Source organism: Talpa occidentalis, unplaced genomic scaffold (genome assembly GCF_014898055.3).
Source record: "Talpa occidentalis isolate TD23 unplaced genomic scaffold, MPIMG_talOcc4v2.1 talOcc4.12, whole genome shotgun sequence".
Lineage (NCBI taxonomy): Eukaryota > Metazoa > Chordata > Mammalia > Eulipotyphla > Talpidae > Talpa > Talpa occidentalis.
The window spans coordinates 94,414,379-94,437,054 of NW_023601212.1; the positions used below are offsets into that span (position 1 = coordinate 94,414,379).

Consider the following 22,676-nt stretch of genomic DNA (forward strand, 5'->3'; position numbering starts at 1 on the left):
AGCGCAGAATGAAAACGCAGGGTCCCTTGCTTGGTTATAAAGGATTCCAAGACAACAGCAGAAGGTAAAAGCAAGCGCAATGCCCTTCCAGGCCGGGCCCCAGCACGGCACACTGTCCACGAAGCCGGCCCTGGCGGCTGCCGTGCTGTGCTCATGTTTGGTCTCTAGAAAGCATTTTGTTATATCTCCTGTGGCTCCCGCTTTTAAATGTCCTTTGCTCTGGAAAGGGGAGAAGAGAAGGAATAATATATGCACTCACTGGCTGGAGGTTTGGATACTTTATCTAGAGGTTTTAACTTGAGTCTCAAGAAATCAGCCATTTCTTTGTCTTCTTCTTGCTCGCTGTGAAGACAGACGCGAAGAGAAGAAAGCACAGTCAGGAAGGCAGACAGCAAGGCACTGGGGGAACGAGGCAGGGAGCAAATGTGTGGGACCACATGTCAGGCTTTGTGGATGGTGTGTTTATGCTGTTGTGTGTTATGTGTGGTTGGCATGTGTGTTGTTACATGTGGTGAGTGCATGGTGTGTGTTTTGCATGGATGATGCATGAGTGTTGATGCATAGTATGCACAGAGTCTGCATGTTTTGTTACGTGTAATGCCTATATAAGTTGCTGTGTTATGTGTGATTGGGGTGGGCTATGAGTGTTGGTACACCTATGTTCATATGTGTTCTATGCGGGAGGTACATGTATGTTGTGTGCTATATGTGGGTGCCGTATGTTGGCATGTGTTATGGACAGAAAGCATGTGTATACTGTGTGTTCTGTGTGGCTGGTTCATGTAGTGTGACATGTTATATGTGAATGGTGCCTGCATGGCATGTTGGGGGTGTGGGGGTTGTGTTATGTGTATGTGGGTCATGTGTGTTGGTGCTTGTATGGGTGCCATGCATGTTGATGTGGGTTATGTATGGATGATTTGTGCATGTTGATGAGTGTTGTGTGAAGGTGAGTGTTATATGTGGGTGAAGTGTGTATGTTGTGGTTTACGAGCCTGTTTGGAAGCAGAGATGCACATCAAGGATGGATTAAGTGCCTATCTGGGTTTAGGGCGACCAGAGCATTAGCAGGGATATTACAGGACGCAGGCTCAATTGCCAGGTTCACTGAGTGGGGCAATACCTCCCCTGGTGCCGTACCTCTAAGTCGCCTGACACTCGTGTTCCTGTAAGCCATGTGGCAGGTCTCGGAGAGCAAGTCACCCCAGCTCTTCCAAGGGTCACCAAGAGCAATGTTAATGCCCAGCCTGACTAAATGAGGCAAGGTGCATCCAGGACCCTCAGAGGAGCTAGAGGGACCCAGAGAATAAAGCAAAAGTTGTCCTCTGGGTTGGAAGAGGCCTCATGAACCTCTCTCTTTATGGAGATCCCCAAAAGCTTTGCTGCAGGACAAAAATATTCAAGAATCACCATTCACATCTTTCCTGCCTGCCTCCTTAAGAGCCTGCAGGTGCACCATGGCCCCAGGACCAGGTTGTCCCAGGCAAGGTGGCATCTTACCCAAATGGTCCAAAGGGCACCGAAGCAAAGGACAGAGCAAAGCTGGCAGGCAAGGAAACAAGTCAGTACAGGGGACAGGGTTTCTGTCGAAAGTGATAGAAGTTTCTAGACGTTGCTTCAGTGAGTTGGGAGAATGCGAGGGGAAGAGTGTGTGTTATGTGCTGTTACTCCTCACTGGTCACCTCCTCAAAGGACAGTCACTTAAGACCCACTGGCTTTTGCAAGACTTTTTGGAAATGGGTTTGCATTTCTCTTGAACGGGAAATGGTCCTCAGGCCAGACAGCGGGGCTTCCTCTGGAACCAGTGTTTGGGGGCCTCTGCCGAGGCCACCCCAGGTAGGTGCGGCTCAGCCCCCCCAGGAGCAGGAGGTGGTTGGGAGCACAGGGCTTGGGCCCACAGCCCACTCACCGCAGCCGCTCCACCTCGGCATCGTCCACCAGGAAGTCCCTCTTCTGCACCAGTTTGTGGATCTTCTGGATTAACTCATCCTCTCGCTGTTTCTGCAGCTTGGTTTTCTCTTTTTCTGGGAACAAGAAGGCATCAGCAAGGAAACCATTGAGTGTTAACTGTTGAGAGCGCTCTGAAGGCTGGGGTTGGAAGCGGCTCTGCTGAACCTGAGTAGCAACTTGACCCTTCAGATTTGTGAAGCTCAAGTGCAGGGAGGTTGGTAAACCTCTCAGCACAGCGCTCCGCCCCGTGGACACTCAGTCTGCAGTATTGATGAAGTCAGGGGTCCTGGGGGAGGCAGAGGTGAGGGGGCTGAGGTGAGGTGCTGGGTGGGGAATTACTCCCTGTGAAAGCCAACCAATTTGTCAGGTGTAAATCACTCCTGCTGCTGCCATCAGCCCCGGTCTAAATGCCAAGGGCTAGAAGGCCAAAGAGAAAACTAAGGAAAGAACAAGGGGCTGGATATGAGGACTTGAACTTGGGCCTGCCGGGTGTGGAAGTGTATTCTAGCACATGATCAGGGAGCCCTGCATTGCAAGACTGTGACTGGGCTAGGAGAAGAGATGAACTCTGTCTTCCAGATCTAAGAGGTGAGGATAAGGCAGGTGAGGGCTTTTTGGGATGGACTCCCCCGTGGTTACCTGGGATGGCGACCAAGTTCTGCAGCTCCTGCTTCAGGTCCATGATGGCATTACAAAGCTGGATGTCATCCATCCTGGGGACACAGGCCAGCACAGCACAACAGGTTATGTTGACAGAACATTCTACACCCTCACATCCCACCCTGGTTTAAACAAAGAGGGCTGGTAGACAGGGACACCTTTGTAAAGGTGACACATACTCTTGATAGATGTTTTCCCCCAAAAGAAGAAAGAAAAAAAAAAACTGTCCATTATCACACATCTGGGAAGTGATCAGCCACTGTAAATCACAGCTCCTTCCATCTTCTGTGCCTGGCTTTTGTTAGCATATGCTACTGAGTTCATGTCTTAGGACCAGTGTTTCCTTTTTTCTGCTGTGTTAACATTTTAAGCATTATCGAAATCCTCAACATAGGGAAAATCTCCTGCTCTCCTTTAGAAATAACCATTATCAACACTTAGGTATATACGCCTCCAGATTTTTTTTTTAAACATTAATGATTATAGTACCACATAGGACATCATTGTCATGGTACAAAAACATTTTGCAATTTTTTAAAAACTTAATATTTCTTGAGCATTCCATGCAGTAAGTACATACAAGTTTCATTTTTAATGACTGCGTAGTATACCACTACATTGATTTTTCAGTGATTTAACTATTCCTGTATTAATTGATGTTTGGGTGTTGCCTGATACATTTTTCTAAGATAAATTCATAGAAATAAATAAGTCCCTAGGAAGATTAATCTCCAGAAATGTAGCTACTGGGTCAAGTAATAGGAACACTTGCACTATAGCAGGATTTTCCAAATTCCCCTAGAGGGGTAGGGTGCTCACTCCTGTAATCAGTGCATTAATTTGCGGAACGTGCATCGCACATTATGGTTTTTGCATGTGTGTGCTACAATAGTCCCTCATCTTACTGGAAATATGTGTAATGACTGCCTGGAATTCTATCAGGTAGATTTATCGGGATGATTTGAATTATGCCCTTGCCTTGTACACCTGTGCTGTATTGGCCACTGTAGGAGGAACATCGATTCATAGTCACACAAGGCTTTTCCTTTCAAGTTGGATTATTTGAGGAGGGATCTCTAGATTCTCAGAAAGAGAGCTACTGAGTACAAAGGGCTTGACACATCTATGGCTGTTGTTTTTAGATCACTTCTCAGTGTGTTTGTGTGTGTGTGTGTGCACACTTTCATTCTGCATGTTTTTATGGAGCTCTAACTATGTCTGCTACTGCCAGGCTCTGAGAATGCAGCAGTGAGAACAAGTCCCTCCTGAGCTGATACTTCAGAGGTGGGGACAGAAGGTAAACACAGGACAGCAGCCCATTGGGCTCTGTGAAGGGGAGTGACACAGGGGCTGCCAGGGATGGAGTGAGTAGTTTGGACACATTCTCCTATTTGCTTCTGAAAAAACATCCCAGGAAAAAACAGAGGGAGCAGGGATAGTCTCAGAGGACTTTACTAGTCCACACAGCTGGAGAGCGCAGGACACTCATCCGGGTCTATTTCATCAAGACCCTGATCTGAGGCCTCCTTTCATTAGCGTCACCTCCCTGCCTTTGCTGGTCAAAACCAACCCACATTACCCCTCCAGTCCCAGCACCACGGCAGTCAGGACAAGCAGTAGGACCCTCCTGCTGCGGCAGCCTGCACCTCCCGCTGCCAGAGTGTGCCCGACACGTTTCCAGCCCTGCCCAGGAATGTCCTAGCAGGTGGCAGCTGCCTCCAATGAGCCTGGGGGGACGTGCCAGGAGGGCACAATGTTCCCGTGGGCTCCTATTGGCCTTCATTCTACTGGAGGGGCTCCAGAATCCTCTTCCAAAGAGCACAGAGGCTGGCCAACCTCGGTGGGTCTCAGTGAGGGCGATGTCAGTCCCTGGGGACATTTGGTGATGCCTGGGGATGTATTTGGTTGTTATAACTATGTGTGTGTGTGTGTGTGTGTGTGTGTGTGTGTGTGTGTGTGTGTGTAGGGAGGTTTGTTACTAGCATCTGGTGGGGAGAGCCCAGGGATGCTGCTAAGCACCCTGTGTGCACAGGACAATCTCTCTCAACAGGAAATCATTTAGCCTGCAGTATCTGACGTGCTGAAATTGAGAAATCTTAGGTTATAACCATATAGGTGACAGAGGTACCTCAGTGATCATTTTTGAGGAACAAGATGGCAAAGAAATAAAAGAGAGATAGAGAGTGGCTAGAAGCAGGAATTTGGACCCCAAACAGTTCATTTCGAAGGGGCCAGAAGCCAGTGGCTTAACTTCTGAGACTTGCTTTCTGCGTCTTTAAAGTGGTCGTGGTAACGGCACCACTTTCTGGCCACATCAAGACTGAGCACAGGCCTGGGAGGCTCAGTAAGTGGTTTCTGTTAATATATGAACAGAATGTTAGTAACTGTCAGAGAGAAGCAGGGAGCACGAGGAAAAGAGAAATTGATGTGAACATGTTCAACCTTAAAATAAAATTCCAATTGATTACATTCTGCTCTATAAAAGTTCTGAAACATTCCTACCTGACTGTAGAAGAGGCCCCTGTCACTGTGGAAGTTTTGGAAGACACGAAAGTAAGAAGAAGGAATGTAAAAAGGTGCATAACCCTGGCTGGCGAGCACCCTGGCTGGCGAGCGCCCAGGCCATAGCGCTTCATACCAGGACTTCCTGCCACAGACCCGGTGAGGCGGCCAGGCCCTCCTCTCTGAAGGGCACTCAGCTCGGTGGGGCGCTTCCGACAACCCACCCCCCACCCCAGAAAGCTGCAGCACTCCACAGAAGCCCTATCAGAAAACATTATTCTCCTGGCATTTCTCTCTTGCTGCCAGCTTCCCTCTTCTCTGCCTCGTCCACACACCACCCAAACAAGGGCCCTCAGTTCCCGAACAATTCTACGTGGAAACCCAGCTGGCAGCACCCAAGCCTGCGGGGTCTCTGAGCATCCTCCCGGGAAAGGAGTTCGCACCCGACCCCAAGCTGCCCCTCAGAGATCCCCCTAACTAAAAGCCAGGATTTTGTTCTCTGGGAGATGGAGGGGCCCGGAGAGGGCCTTCATCCTGGTTCACAGTCGACAGCAAGAAGGCGGCCCGCTGCATGGTCACGTGGCAGAGAAAGAGATCATCTCTTGGCCTCCCTGATGGTGCAGGGGTTAAAGTCTCAGCGCTATCAAGCTATCCACAGCCTCTGCAGCACGAGTTTGATCCCTGGCCAGGGAGCTACCCACATGGCGCAGCAGACCTCTCCTGACTCGCCCGCTGCTCCCCTCAGCAGTGTATTTCAGTAGATCTGCCTTTTCTATTCCCCAATCTGTCTCTGGTGAATCCTCTCATCCCCCCCACACCTCTGGCCTACACCCCAGTTCTTGTATGCATAAATAAATAAAATAAATTTTTAAAAAAACAGATTATCTCTTTCACAAGACATGGGTCCCATTCACGAGTCCTCCACTCTCCCAGAGTACCCACCTTTTAATGCCATCACATGGGGTCACTTAATCCACAGCACCAGTCACGATCATCACATTTGCCTTTGCCACACAATTTTCCGAACTCCCTGCAGCCAGCGGTCACTGCAAGATCCACTTGGGGCCAAGGAGATGTGAAAGGAAGCCTGCTCAAGGGCAAGATGGTTGATCTTGGGTGTGATCCCTTCATGGTCCTGAGGCCCCTCCCTGCAGGGGGGTGAGAAGAACCTGACCCTGGAGGACATCACGAGCTGGCTCTCAGACCATCTACAGCTACACCAGATCTGCATCTTAGATTCTCTATATAATTTAAGTAGAGTGTCCAGGTTTGCCTGGGATGGTGCCAGGACTGGCACTGAAGTCCCAAGTCCTAGGAAACCTCTGACTTCCAGGAAACCAGGATGGCTGGTCACCCTAGATTTCAGACACTGCCAGTCAGATGTTCTGTTACTTGCAGCTGGAGACATCTTCATTGATAATGCATGTGGATGTGCCTAGCAAATAAAATAGGCTCAAACCATACATAATAGGCCTTGCTCATTGCCGGTGCCACCCCCTGATAATGATCCAATGTCATTAAATCATGTTGTTCAAGAAACATTTAAATATTTCATGCAAAGCACTTTTGAAGCTTGGCTGGAACTTTGCATAAGTCACATTAACCCAGTTCTCCGCATGATTAGTCTGAAGCCTGGAAATCAGACTTGGCCGCTGCCAGCCGGTACCGGAGAGAGATGTCACCTCCGGGAATCTGATTAATGCCGGAAGGAGAAGAGCCAGCCGAGTTATCTTGCATCCCAGTTTTTCCATGATGGGGTGATGAGGAAAATTGGTCATGATGTGTGATGTGTCTCTGTCAGGATAATAGTGTTCTGCTTTACAAAATGTCTTTGAAAATGACATGGTCTGGAGTCTAATGGAAATCCAGCAGGGACCAAGATGTGAAGCAGAAGCAGTTACCAGAGGAAAGGGTTGACTTTTAAAAATGATATTTACTTGGCTCCTTCTTTTATAAGCTGTGGGTGCGGTGGGCTTGTTGACAAGGATGGGAAAAGGTCAGGCTGGTCTAAGAGGGCGCCCTGGCCTAGGATGCAGAGCCTGGGACTGAGTCCAGGTCCCACTGCAAACCTCCTCTCTGATGAAAAGAAAAACTTTCTCTAGACACCCCAGACTTCTCTAGTTCTTGGTGGACACACCAAGCGGGCATGCTCTAATTTAAGTCAATTCTAATACCTACTGCCCAGAGTTAGTGCAGACCCCACAGGCTAAGTCTCAGCCCCACAAGACTGCTCCCCACTTCAGGTGCCAGTTGCAAGTCGGGGCCACCTACACTTCCAACCAGTTGGCTGTAAGGAGGGGCTGTTGACCCCCTCCTCAGGTTTAATAATTTGCTAGGACTGCTCAAAAGCTCAAGGAAACATTTACTTGCATTTACTAGTTTATGATAAAGGATGTTACGAAGGATCCCGATGAAGATGTACACAGGCCCCGATTTGGGGAAGGGCTTCCATGCTACTTCCATGGATGTGGTGGACAAAGGCGGTGAAAGTTCTAAGCGTAACATCCTTTATGTGGGGGACAAAGGGAGTGAAAGTTCCAAGCTTCCAGTTGTGCTTGGTCTTTCTGGTCCCCGTTGTGCAGCTGCCCAGGGGCCCAGCCACAAGACATCCATCTCATTTGCACACAGGAGATGCTTTTCACGCAGGACATTCCTGGGGCCTTAGAACCAGGGAGCCAGGACCAAAGACCAAAATAGAAGAGCAACAGCTCAACTAGGACCCCGTCAGCCGGGAAATTCCGAGAGTTTTGGGAGCCCTGTGTCAGCAACTGGGGCGAAGAGCAATACGTTTCCTATGACACTGTGACGGCTTTGGGCGAGGCCATCCCCTGCCCAGATCTCGGTTTGCTCATGTGCAAATTGGGGGCTTCTGGGATGACTGGAGCCTGTTCTGCCAGCACAGAGAGGGGCCACATGCTGTCGACCAGCCTGAGCTGAGCAGGGCCCCAGCTCCACTGTTTACCCCACCAGACGAGCGTCGCCCTGCTCGTCTTTGGTCTCTGCCTCACCACGGAGGAGGAGCAGTGCAGATGCACAGGGTGGCACGGGGCAGGCTGCCCAGGGCTCAGCGCACACAAGGTGGGTGAGCAGGAAAGGCTACTTCTATCCACCCTCTGCCCTGGCTAAAGAGCTGAGGCTGTCAGCTGACAGACGCCCCTGAAAACCGCAGCCAACATTCCTGCGTCAATGGATGAGTCTCACTTTCCTCTGTTGTTTCAATTTCCTCAAGCCAGACGGAGCCGAGGAGATGGATGATGCATTGGCTTAGCACTCACTGGATTCAAGAGTTTAAGTGCAGCCCCTGGGGAAGACGAAGTGTGGAGAAATTTCCAGGGAGGCCCTCGCCTGGCCACTTCTCGGCATTGTGCTGGGACCAAGGGATGAGATGACCTATCGATGCAGCTGACACCTTTGGGACCCCTGGCAGCGGCCCAGCTCCTGGCTACTCCCCATGGGCCATGTGTGGTCTATGCACCAACTAGCTTCTCCCAGCTTGTCACCAGGACCTCATTCCTGGATGTGACTCTCCGTTCCTCAGAGAATGTCACCTCCCTCAATCATGATATTCTCGGCTCTCCTCCAGGGGATTTCTGGATGGAGTTGCTTTTGATTCAAAGAACATGACTGACACAAAAAGCTCATCAGGCTGACCATGTGAGGTCTGCGCCCTGTCCTGTGCATCTGTGCTGGAATGGAGGGAGCCTTCCTAGGATGCAATAGTTAGAATGATGGGGTGGTGCCTCACCGTAGCCCTGTGCATCCCTGCTGGAGAGCTCTCTGTTGACAAGGTCCCAGGGAGGTGGGGGCTTGAGAAGACAGCAAGAATGGCCAGGGAGATGTACCAAGTATGGCCAGTGGGTAGACAAGAATCGATAACTGGGGATTTGGAAACATATACCAAGAGCCTTAGAACATTGAACTCTTTAGTCCATTGGTTCGATTCTCAGGCTTTCATCCTCTGGCGATGATTAAAAGACACCATTGATATCTAGCTATGATGATGTGTGATATAGTCTTATTTGCAACAGCAAAAAAATAGCAAGCAACTTAAATGCCCAGCAATAAACGGAAGGCTACCGAAGGAAATTATGGTGCAGATGCTTAATGGAATTCTACACAGGCATGAAAAATGATCCACGGAAGACATGTTATGATATAAGAGAATAAACCATAGAAAAACTAGTTAAGAAATACCCAATTTTGCAAAGTTCATGTGCATAGAAAAAAAGAATATGGCTTTCAAAATGTAGCAATGATTACTTTGAAGGAAACTTTTCTTCTCTGTATTGTAATATTTTGTTTTTATAATTGCATCCACTATCTGGATAATTTAAAAATATTTCCCAGGTCTTGTTTTAAAGGGCCACCACTCCTTTCCTGGGAGGTGAATGTGGCCAGTCTCAGGCCTCTGTAGCCACAGTGGCAGCCCCTCCATTCCCCGTCTCCGCAGGACCACATCTGGTCACAGTTCCCACACTAGCAGCCCACCTGCTTGCCTGCGTGACTCCCGACCTGCATCCTTCAATACGCTCTCCTTCCTTGCTCAGATCACCTTTGCTTCAGACAAATTCCTATGGGAACTTCAAGACATTCCCAGCATCTTCTTCTGGAGCCTTCCAGATGCTTCCAGAAGGGGTCGGGTCCTCTTCCTCCACAGCAGCACACCCCTTTGTCACACCACACCTCATCCTCCTAAGAACCCCCTAGACATTTACGCTTCACCCCAAGTAGACAGCGGCCTACTACTTAGCCCCTACAGGGTTTTCCACTTCCCTCCGTGATTCTAGCACATCACCTGTGCTGAAGGCAGCCTGGCAGGTGGGGTGCAGGGAGCACACACCACCCTGCATTTTTATTGAAACAAAGTTTTGAGACTACAGATGCCAGTGGAAAATTTTCAGATCCCATGATAGAGACTGTGAGAGGGCGACAGCATCTATCAAAGGCGGTGAGTCACCCCCAGAGAAATCCAATTAAGTGTCCGCAACTCAAGTGATCCTGGTTCCACTCGGCTATCAGTATCCTTATGGTTCTGAGGTCTCTCAGCATTTGGGCTTCCGTCTCTGGTACCTGCTGAGTTCCAGCTGGTGCAGTGTCTCTTCTCCAACCTTCCCTTTCTCTTTCATGCTGATACAATAAAAGCTAAGGTTCATTTCAGCATGAACCCCAGGGGTTCGTCCTTACAATCTGTAAAGCTGCTATCATCACTCTCAACTTACAGGAGGCTCAGCAAGGTTAAGTAAGTTGTCCACGATCACACAGCTGGCAAGGAATGGAGACAAGTCTTGAAAGCAGACAGTCTGACTCCAGTGCCCCGACAGGGCCGCTATGGCACACCAGCTGGGTAGGCCACCCAGAGATGCCAGGTTGTCCCCTTCTCCTCACTGGCCCCCCATCTATGTAGTCAGGAACCTTTTAAAATACTTTCAACCTGTGGCAATTCTAAGATTTCTGGGGGGATGGCTTTAGCCCCCTCCCATCATTTCCTCTAGCCCTCAAAACCGTCTCCAGGTTTTGAAAATGTTTTTGAGATGGTTCATAGACATTGCCTTGTTCTGAATCGAGCACAACTTACAGACTTGCTTGAAAACCAAGTGATTTTCATTGATCTGTGTTGCCCAGTTTCAGGGAAAACTCTGAGCTGCTTCTGCAAAGGCAGCTCTGAGACAGATTCTCTGCCCTTCCCTGCTCCCAGCTTGCTGGCAACGCAGCAATGGCAAACCTGTTATCTCTTTCACCTGAGCATCTAAGGACTAAAGAAAAAAAAAAAAACCTTAGCAATTCTGGAGGTGACTGAGAAATCATGAAATTAAAAAGGGTAATGGGGACATCCAAACAAGTCATTGGCGGTGGGGAGTACAGAACTTCTGCAGGTCCACCACGCTTGGCCGCTTGTGGCTCACATTTACGACCACATACAGGACCCTCAGCAAGCCGGCACCTGCCACCCAGAATCGGGGGGTTGAAAGGATGGCCCCAGGGCTCTGCAAAGATCGCTACAGGCTGTTGATGTTAGGTTCAAAGAGGACACACTCGTGCATTCGCGCCAGGCATCCCTTCCCTTGCGTGCCCCCCCCCCTTAAATACTCTTATTAGTTAGCCAGTAAGAGGCAGTTCTATACAGCACGTAGCTCTGTATTTTTCTCCCACATGGGGCATTTCATGGCTCTTCCCAGTGGCCATTCCCTGAGGACCTCAAATAAAAGCCCTGCTTTCACTGGCAGATGAAGTTCTGACTCATATTTGAATTCCTGTTGACAAAATACAATCTGTGAGGCCCTAGCCACAGGAAAACCACCCTGCGCCATTGCCATGGGCCAGGCCACAGAACCCATACTCAGCTCAGTCTGGCTCCTACCCAAGCCCTGAGCATCCTGCCCGGAGCATGAGCCCTGAGCAATCACCACCCACATCTGCCATGAGAGCCGCTCACCAGCAGGTGCGGACTCACCTTGATCATAGGGAAACTGACCTTTAAATCAGCATCATGTTTATTCGGCACCTGCGAGGTCAGGTCTCCTGTGTTCACACACAGCAGATATGCTCTGCTGGATGCCCCAAAGTGGGCAGGGAAGGATTATAATTACCGCTGCTGCTGGCAACTATTTAACAGCTGGCTGGAAGGCAGAAGCCTTGGTTTGTGTCATTTGCCAGTTTCTAAAGTGTAAATACTCCGGCCCTGGCAGATTCAGTGTAACTAAGCTGGCAAGAGTTCTGAAAATCTAACGTCACCCGCTGCAATTAAGAGGTGGGCAAATTTTGGGGTCCTCTTCAGTGTTATTTAAATATTCATTTTACCTTTATTTAGAAGAGAAGCTGAGCGCTGTGTGGAGAAAAGGTGACTAGTGGAATGATGGTGGTGATGATGGTGATGATGGTGATGGTGGTGATGTTGATGGTGATGATGATGATGGTGATGGTGATGATGGTGATGGTGATGATGGTGGTGGTGACGGTGGTGATGGTGATGGTGGTGGTGATGATGTTGATGGTGGTGGTGACGGTGGTGATGGTGATGGTGGTAGTGATGATGTTGATGGTGACGATATTGATGGTTATGCTGGTGGTGATGATGGTGATGGTGATGATGTTGATGGTTATGGTGGTGGCAGCAGTGGTGATGTTGATGTTGATGGTGATGATGTTGATGTTGATGGTGATGGTGGTGGTGACAGTGGTGATGTTGATGGCGATGATGTTGATGGTTATGCTGGTGGTGATGATGGTGTCGGTGATGGTGATGGTGGTGGTGGTAGTGATGGTGATGATGTTGATGGTATCAGTGATGGTGATGGTGGTGGTGATTGTGGTGATGCTGCTGATGGTGATGGTGGTGGTGATGGTTTTAGATACTGTTTATTCAGAATGTACTACATGCTAGACATTAAATGCTTTATACCAGTTATCTCAATTAACCATTATAAGGGTTATAACAACACTTTGAGGTGGATACTATGTGATCTCTCTTTTATAGATGAAGATCGTGCAGCTCACTCAGAACCACACATAGTTAGCTAAATGGTGGTACCAGGGTGCTAATCTAAATAGTGTGATGTGGGCGTCCACATTCAGGCAGTGGGGAATCTCTCCTTTTTTGTTCCAAATATTTCAGTTCTGACACCAACTCAGCATAGCCCTCTTCAAAAAAGCAGAAGCCCTGCAGATAGACTCTCCCTATTTAGCACAGCATAGAGACCCTTTATTGTCAGTTACACATGCCCTTTGTGGAGGGGCCTGCTCCCCTGTCGTGGACAAAAATGGAAATTTTTATTTGCTTCATATCCAAGCTCTAGTTCTGAGAAAACTGTTCATGGTGTCAGACCACATTAGGAAAATTTTTAGAAGGCACATCCCCCCCTCCAACTCCTCAGGCTCGGCCAACCAGGAACTTATGCCGAAGACTTTGGCCACTGGACAACAACAGAGCTGGACGATGGTGAGCTGGCCTTGCAGCTTGCTGGCCAGATTGTTCTGTGACCAGCCTCTGGGACCCTCTTGATTCTCACCCAGTTTCCAAGCAGGGCCCCTCTGACTCCCTTGACATATATGGGCCCCCACCCCCCAACCTCAGCACCAGTTTCCAGCAATTTGTTTATTTTGCCCAAGTCAGGCAGAGTTGGTTTCTGTCATTTGCAGCCAAGAATCCCTAGGGAAACAAGTTTCTCTCCCAAGTGGCTCCTGCCAACCACACAAATCCTTCCTCCTGGAAGCATCGATGGGGACAATTTTCTCCATCTCATGGCACTTTAGAGAGTCTGGTACCTTCTGTGGGTCAGTACCTGGCTCCCTTGCCCCTTAATTCAGTTCTGCCCAGGAAGACATCAGCAAGAGGACATCAGAAAGGATTTATTGCAAGATGTGGACTTGCTTTATGTGCTTTGGGGGTGGTTTAAAGGAAGCCTGCTCGGGATTGGGTGTTGTCTGGAAATAGGGTTATTCTCTGACTGGGCGTCCTAATAATTCTTCTCTATAAGGTGAGAATGCTGAGGCCAAAGCTGGGCTGGGTAAGCTGGCAGTCACTCACCATCCAGGATATGGAGATGTTTGCTTATGTGGGGTTGGACGGAGCGCATGTCTTCCTTTGCTCCCAGACACCTATGAAGTCGCCATCTTTTTGCCTTGGACTATCCCTGTCTCAGAATGGCCTTGTCTGTTGATGCTGAGCCCAGCATGGGGCCTCGCACACAGTGTGTTCTCAGACAGTTCTTATCCAACTAATTTACAGGCAGTCTGGGACCTGAATTTTTTTATGCTGAAGCATCGTTTCAAAATGTAAAGTGTGTCTCATCCAGAGAATGAACACTTGTCAAAAATGTATTCAACCAGCCTCCCTGGTGGCGCAAGGGGTTAAGCACCACACTATGAAGAAATCCGCAGCCTCTGCAGCACGAGTTCTATCCCCGGCCATCCAGGGAGCAACCCACATGGTGCAGCAGGCCTCTCTTGACTCACCCACTGCTCCCCTCAGCAGTGTACTTCAGTCAATCTTCCTGTTCTGTTCCCCACTCTGTGTCTGGTGGGTCCTCTTACTCCCGAATCTCTGGCCTGTACCCCAGCTCTTGTATGCATAAATAAATAAATCTTTTTAAAAAATGTATTTAACCCTTGGATAAGGGAACTAGGTCAGATGGTAGCGCTCCTTTTTGGGGCGTTTAAGGAACTAGACCCACAGGCACCTTTAAGGAACAGTCTTGGGGGGATGCCAGGTTAGATGGTCTGGCAAACAGTGTTCGGGACAGTAAAACTAACATCTAGGGTTAGCCTTTCCACTGGAAGAAATCGGCATGCTAACATGTAACTCACAGCATCAGCCTTCCAATCTAACTGTAAATAACAAAGCTAATACGCACGCTCTGCCAGATATGAAATAATTAAGCAATACAATGTCCTCACATAACATGAAAAGGATGTGCTTCCCTTTTTACTAGTTTTTAGTTAATTTTTATTTAAAAGCATAATGAAGGCTCACTAGCTTCTGAGGAACACATTCCACTGAAATTTTTCCAGTGCCAACTTCGGATCTGGCAGTTTCTCATGCGGCCGTCATGTGGCTGGCATTTATTGAGCAATTACTATGTGTTAGGTACGGAGATCACATTTTCTCATGTCTCATCTCCTCTACCTTTCAAAAAAGCAAGTCTGGTATAATAAAAATGTATATATTTGGTGTCTGTCCCTGGCTCCTGGCACAGAGCTCCTAAAACCCTTGCAATCTCCTGGTCACCAGGAAAGCCAGGTGCGGGATCAAAGGGTGGGACTTTAGGGGCTTCCCTGGTGGCGCAAGAGGTTAAGCACAGCACTATGAAGCTATCCTCACCCTCTGAGCACAAGTTCGATCCCCAGCCAGGTAGCTGACCCACATGGCGCAGCAGACCTGTTTTGCCTGCTGCTCCCCTCAGCAGTGTATTTCGGTAGACCTGCCTGTTCTGTTCCCCACTCTGTCTCTGGTGAATCCTCTCACCCTCCCGCACCTCTGGCCTATACGCTGGTTCTTGTATGCATGAATAAATAAATCTTTAAAAGATAATGATAATAATAAAATAAAAATAAATAAAGGGTGGACTCTAGGGACAGGAGGCGAGGGAATGGGCTCCAGACTAAGCTCTCTTGGGGCAGGATTCCATTTCCCATCACTCCAACTCTAGGGGGTGAGAACTGTTACTGCACCAGTTTTACAGCTGAGGAAACTGAGGCCGGCAGGCCACACAGTTATTCAGAGCTGGAGCTGGGGGCAAATTTCTGCCTCCAGCTGGCGCCGGAACTACATCTGCCTCTCTTGCCAGACACAATTCCCAAACTCCCTCTGCTGTTCAGTGAAGCTCAAAACTTCCATGTCTTCCAACTCTTGGCTTGTTCACCTCACTTATTTCAGAGATGAAAAGGAGACCACATGTTGGTTTTTAGAGGTCAAAGACGAGTGGGGAGTGGAGTGAAAGGAAAATCATTCCGGAATGGCTGTGCATTCCACTTTGGGTTCTGAGCTTTTAGGGAGTGTGTTGTCATTTTCTTGAAACATCCAGCAGCCCATACAATGAAAGGCTGAGTCCGTGGATGTTGGCCACGGAGGTGAGGATGAAGACAACAGATGGCATCAGAATTCTCACACCCCACAGGAGACCACAAACAGCAGTCCCGATTCCAATCACGATCCGGCGCTGCTGCCGAGATCGGGACCTTGAGCCTGCCAAGGAGTCGGGCTCACTCACCCGCAGACTTTCTACCTCCCGTTGGATACCAATTCTCATCAAGAAAAAATTGTGGAAGCAGAGCAAGTTGACGAGTCATCTGTATGCAGCTCATCGGCCCCGGAGTTCTCCGTGACCCAGGGAAGAGGGGAGGCGATGTTCATGCAGTGGGAGAAACGGTTTGGGGGTGGTGGTGAGGGTAACCTCAACTTCTTTTAAAACTCCCAAAGGCTGAACTGCACCCTGGACCATTAAATCAGGCTCTGGGAGTGAGACGCAGGTGTCAGCATTTTCCTAAAACTCTCTGGGGGGGTCTTGACATGCAATCAAGGCTGAGAAGCAGTGGGGGGAGTGCTTGGGAATTGCCAGCCTAGTGCAAGATGGACTTGCCTCGCCCCCCCAGCTGCTGGCTGCTTCAGTAAAGGCTCTCAGTGTGTATAAGGCAGGGCTCGGCCAGGGGAGCAGAAGCACCGAGAGTTAGGAGGGGAAGGATGCTTCGCGGGACTCAGACCTTCCACAGTCACAGTCTTGGGAGTGGCTGGGAAGCCGGTGGTCTGGGTGGAGGGGGTGAAGATCAGAGGCGTCCCTGCCAGCCCATCTGAGAAGTCAGGTGCCAGCAGCTGCCGAGATGGGGCTGCCAGGGGGGCAGGTACAGGGGCCTGGAGGCTCTTGCCTTTTCTGCCAGTGTGTAGAAGACACAGACGCGGGGCCACTGCTGGCCAGCCGGGCGGGCAGTCAGGAAGACAAGCTGGATGGGAAGCAGAGGACAGTGGGGAGCTGGAACCCCTGTGTCCCTCTGTCCGATCCCCTCCATCTGTAGCCACCCGGCCTTCTTCCCTTCTGCCTCCTGCCTCCCTCCTGCTCTTCTTTGGCACACCTTTAACCTGGAACCAGGAATGGAAATGGGCTCTGGGACATGGAGCTTCCAGCATAGCTACGTGTTCAGGAGAACAGTCCAGAACAGACTGGAAGGACTAGGCGTCTGCTCAAGGTCACTTGATAAGAGATAGTTTAGTGAAGGTGTAAGAAAATGGGGAGAAATGCTATTACCTTAATAGCTGGAACCCAAATTGATCTTGGAAAGAGTTTTGCTCAAATCATATCCGGAAAACACCCTAGGGAAGTGGCTCCAAGAGCCCAAGCATCCTTGGCTTCTTGGGAGAGGTGAAAGCATGAGACAGGGAGGGGAGCCTGTCTTACTGGAGGGAACTGAGGTAAAGGGCAGGAGAGCGGTGAGACTTGCCTTCTGTGTGGCAGGAGGAGGCTGGGAAGAAGGGGCCACTTCAGTCCAGGGTGGAAAGAAGGACAGTTGTTAAATAGGAATGTCAAATGCGGCCTTTTTAATTGTCTGCTGTGCTCCTTAGTCCTACAATGCCTCAAATAACCTGTGGGAGTAGCTTGGGGCTTTGTTTTGTTGTTATGGAAACAGGTAAAACATCAGAATTTTATATCCACATGGATGGGGGTCTAGGGTGCAGGCACCCCGGCCCAGAAGCCAGACCTGTGGGGATGGAGACCCTGCGGATTCACCACAGCACAGGGCTGGCTACTCGGGTGGGGGCTATTCTCTCCAGCGTCTGAAAGTGGACCCCTGGGAGAGAAGATGCAGCACCCCAGAGCTGCTGGGGACTGGGCGGGGAATGGCGCAGCCAGGTTCATGCTCTGAATTCAGGGGCTGTAGTCTGTCTTGTTTGTTACTCTCAAGGGAGCTGCCCCCCTGCTTCCCCTCAAAGTACGCTTTCTCTGCTGACCCAGGTCCTTTGATTGGCCAGTCCCCCATCGCCTAAGCCGCCATCCTTTCTGTACCCCAGAAGTGAGACTGTGATTGGTCCAGATTCAGCTCTGCCCTGGAGGAGAGATGTGCAAAGAGGACACCCCCCTTATCGCATCCCTGGGGCTGGGGCTGGAAGACAGACTCTGTGTCCCGTGGACTAGACCCAGAGTCTCACCTTAACTGTAGGAGGCCCAGGCAGCTTCAGCACCCAGACATGTCAGCGCCAGGGGCCCCTGCTGTGGGTCGGGCACTGGAGGAAGCGGAAAGATGAACACCTCCTCATTAATTGTAAATATTCCCTGGCCGCTGATGCGGAGATGGGCCATGCGTTGGGTGCTGCCAGCATCACTGGGAGTGACAGCAGCTCAGCTTTGGACCATCAAGGCCAAGTGCAACAGAGAGAGAGGGTGAACACATACTCTGAACGAACGGAGATCTGTGAAGGGAGGAAAAGGTTTCTAAGGAGAGAGAGCACAGTTACCACCAGAGGACCAGACACAGACTAGGAAATGCTGGGAGCTGCTTCCAGAAGTGAAGCTGTGTCTGAGCCCGGAGGAGGGAGAGAGCAAACCAGGCAAAAAGGGTGGTGAACGGAAAGGATGGGGCAGAGGGAACAGCAGGGGAATGAGTCTCCCTGGGGCTGAATGGGAGCTGGAGGAGGTGGGGGTGGGGTGGAGAACAGACGAAGCAGCAGCCCGAGGTGGGGACAGCCTGCAGGACCTAATAGGCTTTATCTCACTGACAAGTTCTAGAAAGCATCTAAAGCTGGGAGCTGTGGCCTGATTTGCTTTTTTGAGAAAGTTTCTCTGGCTGCAGTGCCCCTAGCCTGGAGGGCAGCATGGAGGAAGGCTGGGGGCTTTTGATGTCCACACAGAGATGGCGATGTGGACTAGGGTGGGGGCTGTGGAGACAGAGAGAAGTGGACAGTGGAAACGATTTTAGGAGGTGACAATGACAATTTGGGAGGGACAATTGGGGAGATAGCCAATTAGAAGGGGTCAAGGCTGGCACCCAGTTTCAGAAACTGGAGCTTCTATGGGTAGATGGTGGTGCTGGGCCATTTGCTGAGCCAAGCTAGGCAGGAGCAGGGGTGGTAGCAGGGATCATGACTGTGAACTGGGACACTTCCTCTCCACCTCTTCTCATCACTTTTCCATTAAAAATGTGTATCCAAAAAGGCAATTATAGTGTCCCCCCCTTGTCCACAGGGATATGTTCCAAGACCCCCAGTGGACACCCAAAATCATGATCGTATGAACCCCTCTGTAGACTCTGCTTTTTTTCTCTACACACAAACCAAGCTAGTTTATCAGCTAGACACAGCAAGAGATGACCAACAATAACGAGTCATAAAATAGGAGAGTTAAAGCAATGTACTGTAATAAAATTTATACAAACATGGTCTCTTTCTCTCTCTTAAAATATCTTATTGTGCATAATCTTTTCCCACTGCATGGACTGCAGGTAGCTGAAAGCAAAGAAAGAGAAGCCACAGGTAAGTGAGGGGCGACTGTACCGTATGACTCCACTTATCTGAGGTCTCTCAATGGTCAAAATCACAAAGACAGGAAGTAGAAAGTGGTTGCCAGGAGCTGGGGGAAAGACAGGGGGTAGTTTTGGCTTAATGGGGGAAGGGACATGGATGGCCACTCGGCAGCGTACATGTTCTGAATGCCGCAGAGCTCTGTACATCGGAGTGGTTAAGAAAGTTGCAGTCATGTTCTCCATGTTCCTGCCTCCCTGCCAGTACCACCGGAATGGACTCCCCAAGCCAAGAACCAGGGGCTGCCAGTGTTGCCCCCATAAAGGAGCCAAGCCCAGTGGGGATGCTGTTGGAGACCCTCTGGGCAAGAGGCTACAAGGAGGAGCTGATGGACCTCACGATGTCTTCTAAAGGTGTAGAGCCAATTCCCCTTTATCTTAATCAGTCTTCTCCACCCCCTTACATCACTGTTAACCAGATGAAGTATCCAGAGGCACATTTCTGAGAATAATGGGCTGTTAGCCAAGGTTCTTCTGAGAAACAGAACCAATAGGATACACACATATAAAGAGACTAAGAGACTGTTAAGGAAATGGCTCATAGGATTAGGGAGACTAAGAAATCCCAAGCTCTACAGTTACCCAGCTGGAGACACAGGAAAATCCACGATGTATGTTTCAGTCCAAAAGCCAGAGGCTCAAGACCAAAGAAGAGTTGATTTTTCAGTTCAAAGGCAAAGAAAATCTCTACATTGGAATTCATGTGGTCAGGTGCACAAATTTCCCTCTGTCTTGCCTTTTGTTCTATTCAGACCTTCAACCGATCGGGTGAGGCCCACCCACATTAGGGAGGGCAATCTGCTTTACTCAGTCCACTGATTCAAATGTGAATCTCATAATAAACACCCGTAGCCCAGTCAAGTTGACACATCAAGTTAATCATCACAGGAGCTTCATAGAGTGATCTCCCCCAGCTCAGCAGAGCCCAGGTGATTTGGAGAAAATCCTAACCCCACACATTTGAAAATTCATGTGTAACTTTTGATTCCCCCAAAATTTGACTAGTAACAGACTGGAAGCCTAACCAATAACATAAACAGCTGATAACACATATTTTGTTTGTTCTATGTATTAATACTGGTATTCTTACACTAAAGCATGCTAGAGACAAGACAATATTATCAAGAAAATTACCAGGAAAAGAAAACACATTTATCATCCTGGACAGTGTTTCCCCATACTTTGTTTATATCATGTATTTACAGGAAAAATCCTCCTAGGGGTGGGCCCCCGCCATTCAAATCCATGTTGTTCAGAGTCAGCCACACATTTATGGTAAGACTGTTGGAGCCCCCCAGAAAGAATTTCCTTTCCTGAAGCTTGTTCTGACTGCAAAAGGCAACTTGGAGCAGCAGATGCCTGTCCAGTGGGAAATATTATTTTTTCTCCATCTCCCAGATCCCCACCCTCATCCCTACCTCCCAGTATACTTAGAAATACAGGAGGGTTCCTTCACAGAGAGATCTAAACTGGACCATTCTCCATCCTCTTTAGTCGCTTTCCATTTCCTTCAAGGTCTTCTTCCTTCCCCGGCTACTCAAATTCTTGATATTTTGTCCAAGACAAATAGCTTTTCAGATCTTCTGCAATTAAAGACACCTCTTCCCACCTGATACGTACAGTGGCTGTGGCAACAGTGGCCTGTTCTTGGAAGATGCTATTTTAAACCCCCAAGTGTACCAGAAATGACGCAGAATTCTTGAACGTGGCTGAGATGTGTCAAGTCACATAAACACACATGCTTCATTTTGCCCTTGGCTTCAAGTTTTTTCTAACAGGTTTCAGAATTACCAGCTCATTAAAGGGAAAAGGAAAATGCAGGTGTATAAATTTTTAAAATAACAACAATAATTATCAAGTTGAGGCCCCGGGGGCAGAATTGGACTTCATGGTTGAGAGTCACTTCCCCGCTTTCAGGGAGGAGTGTTTTCTGGGTGTTCTCTGGAGACTGACTAAGCAGCCCCGACCCCCCTGTCCTCTCTCAAGCACAGAGTTAGCAGTTAAAGGATGGATGAGAGTTTGGATTTGCTGCTCACTACCTAGGAAGAGACCCCACATTTGGATGCATCCTCTCTGTTCAGCCTTTGCTACAAAGCTACCAGGGAAGCTGAGACACCCCATTGTACAGATGGGGAAACTGAGTTTAGAACAGGGCAAAAGATTTGCTCCAGGCAACACAGTTGTAAGAAGTAGAACCGGGTTTCAAAATTAATTGAGAGACCACCTAGCATGATGGTTGTGATCACGGACTCGACCCAGAATGCATAGTCGGCTATTTAATGCACCTGTGCAACACTGAGCAAGTTCCTTGAGCTCTCGGTGCCTCATTTCCTCATCTGTAAAGTGGGGGAAGGAGGCGTGATCTGCCAATGTGGTTGTAGTGAGGAATAAAAGATCAATGCATGTAAAACACTTAGAACAATGCCCAGAGCCGCCAGCCTCTCAAAGCTGCTGTTTATGATGTGTGTCCTTTCCACCACCCCAGCCTCGCCTCTGCCAGGTTCCAGCACCTGACACTTGGTACATAATAAAATGAAGTTGAAGAGTCCAAGCCCAGACTTTAGAAATGCTAGAACTCAAGGGCTAGGCTTCTTAAATCTGTTCTTTGATGGCTCACCCGCCTCGGCCTACTGTAGTTCAGACTCAGATGATTAGAAGCCACCGCTGCCCAGCTCAAGCTGAGAGGCAGGCACGCCAGCCCCTTTATGACAAACCAGCAAGCGGGTGTAAAAGAAAGATAACCACCTCCACCCCCACTCAGAGACAGGAGATACTTAATTATCTGCCACCCAGATAAACAGCAGGACAGGATTGCTCAGAGCACGCTGAGCCGAGGCGGTCTGCAGGGGCTGCACCAGGCGTTGGGAGAAGCTAATGGTGTGATTCTGCGCTGGGTAAAGGGTGAGAAAATGAGCCTGAGGCTGTTGGCAGCCTCTGTGGACAGGACGAGGAGGTGGGTGGCTCAATGGGTCAAGGGTGGAAGAAAGGAGGCTGCAGGTTTAGCCCCCGGAAGCATGTCACCTATGCCTCTGGCATATGAAGCTAATAAAATTGTCTCCTAATGAAGCTCATAAAATTGCCAGACGTCAAGAGGGAGATCTCCAAATGCTGTTTAGCAACTTGGAAGTCAGAGGACAAGCTAAGGGAAGACGTAGGACAAGAGGCACTGGGTGCACAGAGCCAGGATGCATGGCCACTGGGGGTCACTCATGGTGCTTCTGAGACTCGGACCTTGAGGGTCTTATTCAGGGAATTTTTCAGGGAATTCAACCTAGTGAATTTCCAGCAGTCTGTGCAAACCTTGACTACGTAAGTTATTTTAGGCTCAAATAAATCATGGGTCTCCAGCAAAAGGGTTCAGAGAGAAGACCAAGTAAGACCCTTTCCAGTGACACCATACTCAATTCAAGATGGCGGGTCAAGACAACTGCAATGGGAGATTGAGAGCCACCCAGAAGCTTGTTGTTGCATTCTAGAAAGGATGGGTACAAAAAAAGGGGGTGTCCTTGTGCTGGGAATAAAGATAATAGTATAGTTTAGGATTACGGGCTCTATCTCCAGAT

The 22,676-nt window shown here is 49.2% G+C and overlaps 1 protein-coding gene across 1 annotated transcript in view; it reads right to left on the reverse strand.

The window, feature by feature from the left end:
• BMERB1 (bMERB domain containing 1) overlaps positions 1-22,676 on the reverse strand; it is a 79,092-nt gene that overhangs the window by 1,594 nt on the left and 54,822 nt on the right. The window contains exons 3-5 of the mRNA XM_037504564.2: positions 2,590-2,663; positions 1,910-2,024; positions 260-342 (exon numbers count right to left, since the gene is read on the reverse strand). Coding sequence (XP_037360461.1) covers positions 260-342; positions 1,910-2,024; positions 2,590-2,663 — 272 coding nt within the window. The remainder of the gene's footprint in view (positions 1-259; positions 343-1,909; positions 2,025-2,589; positions 2,664-22,676) is intronic.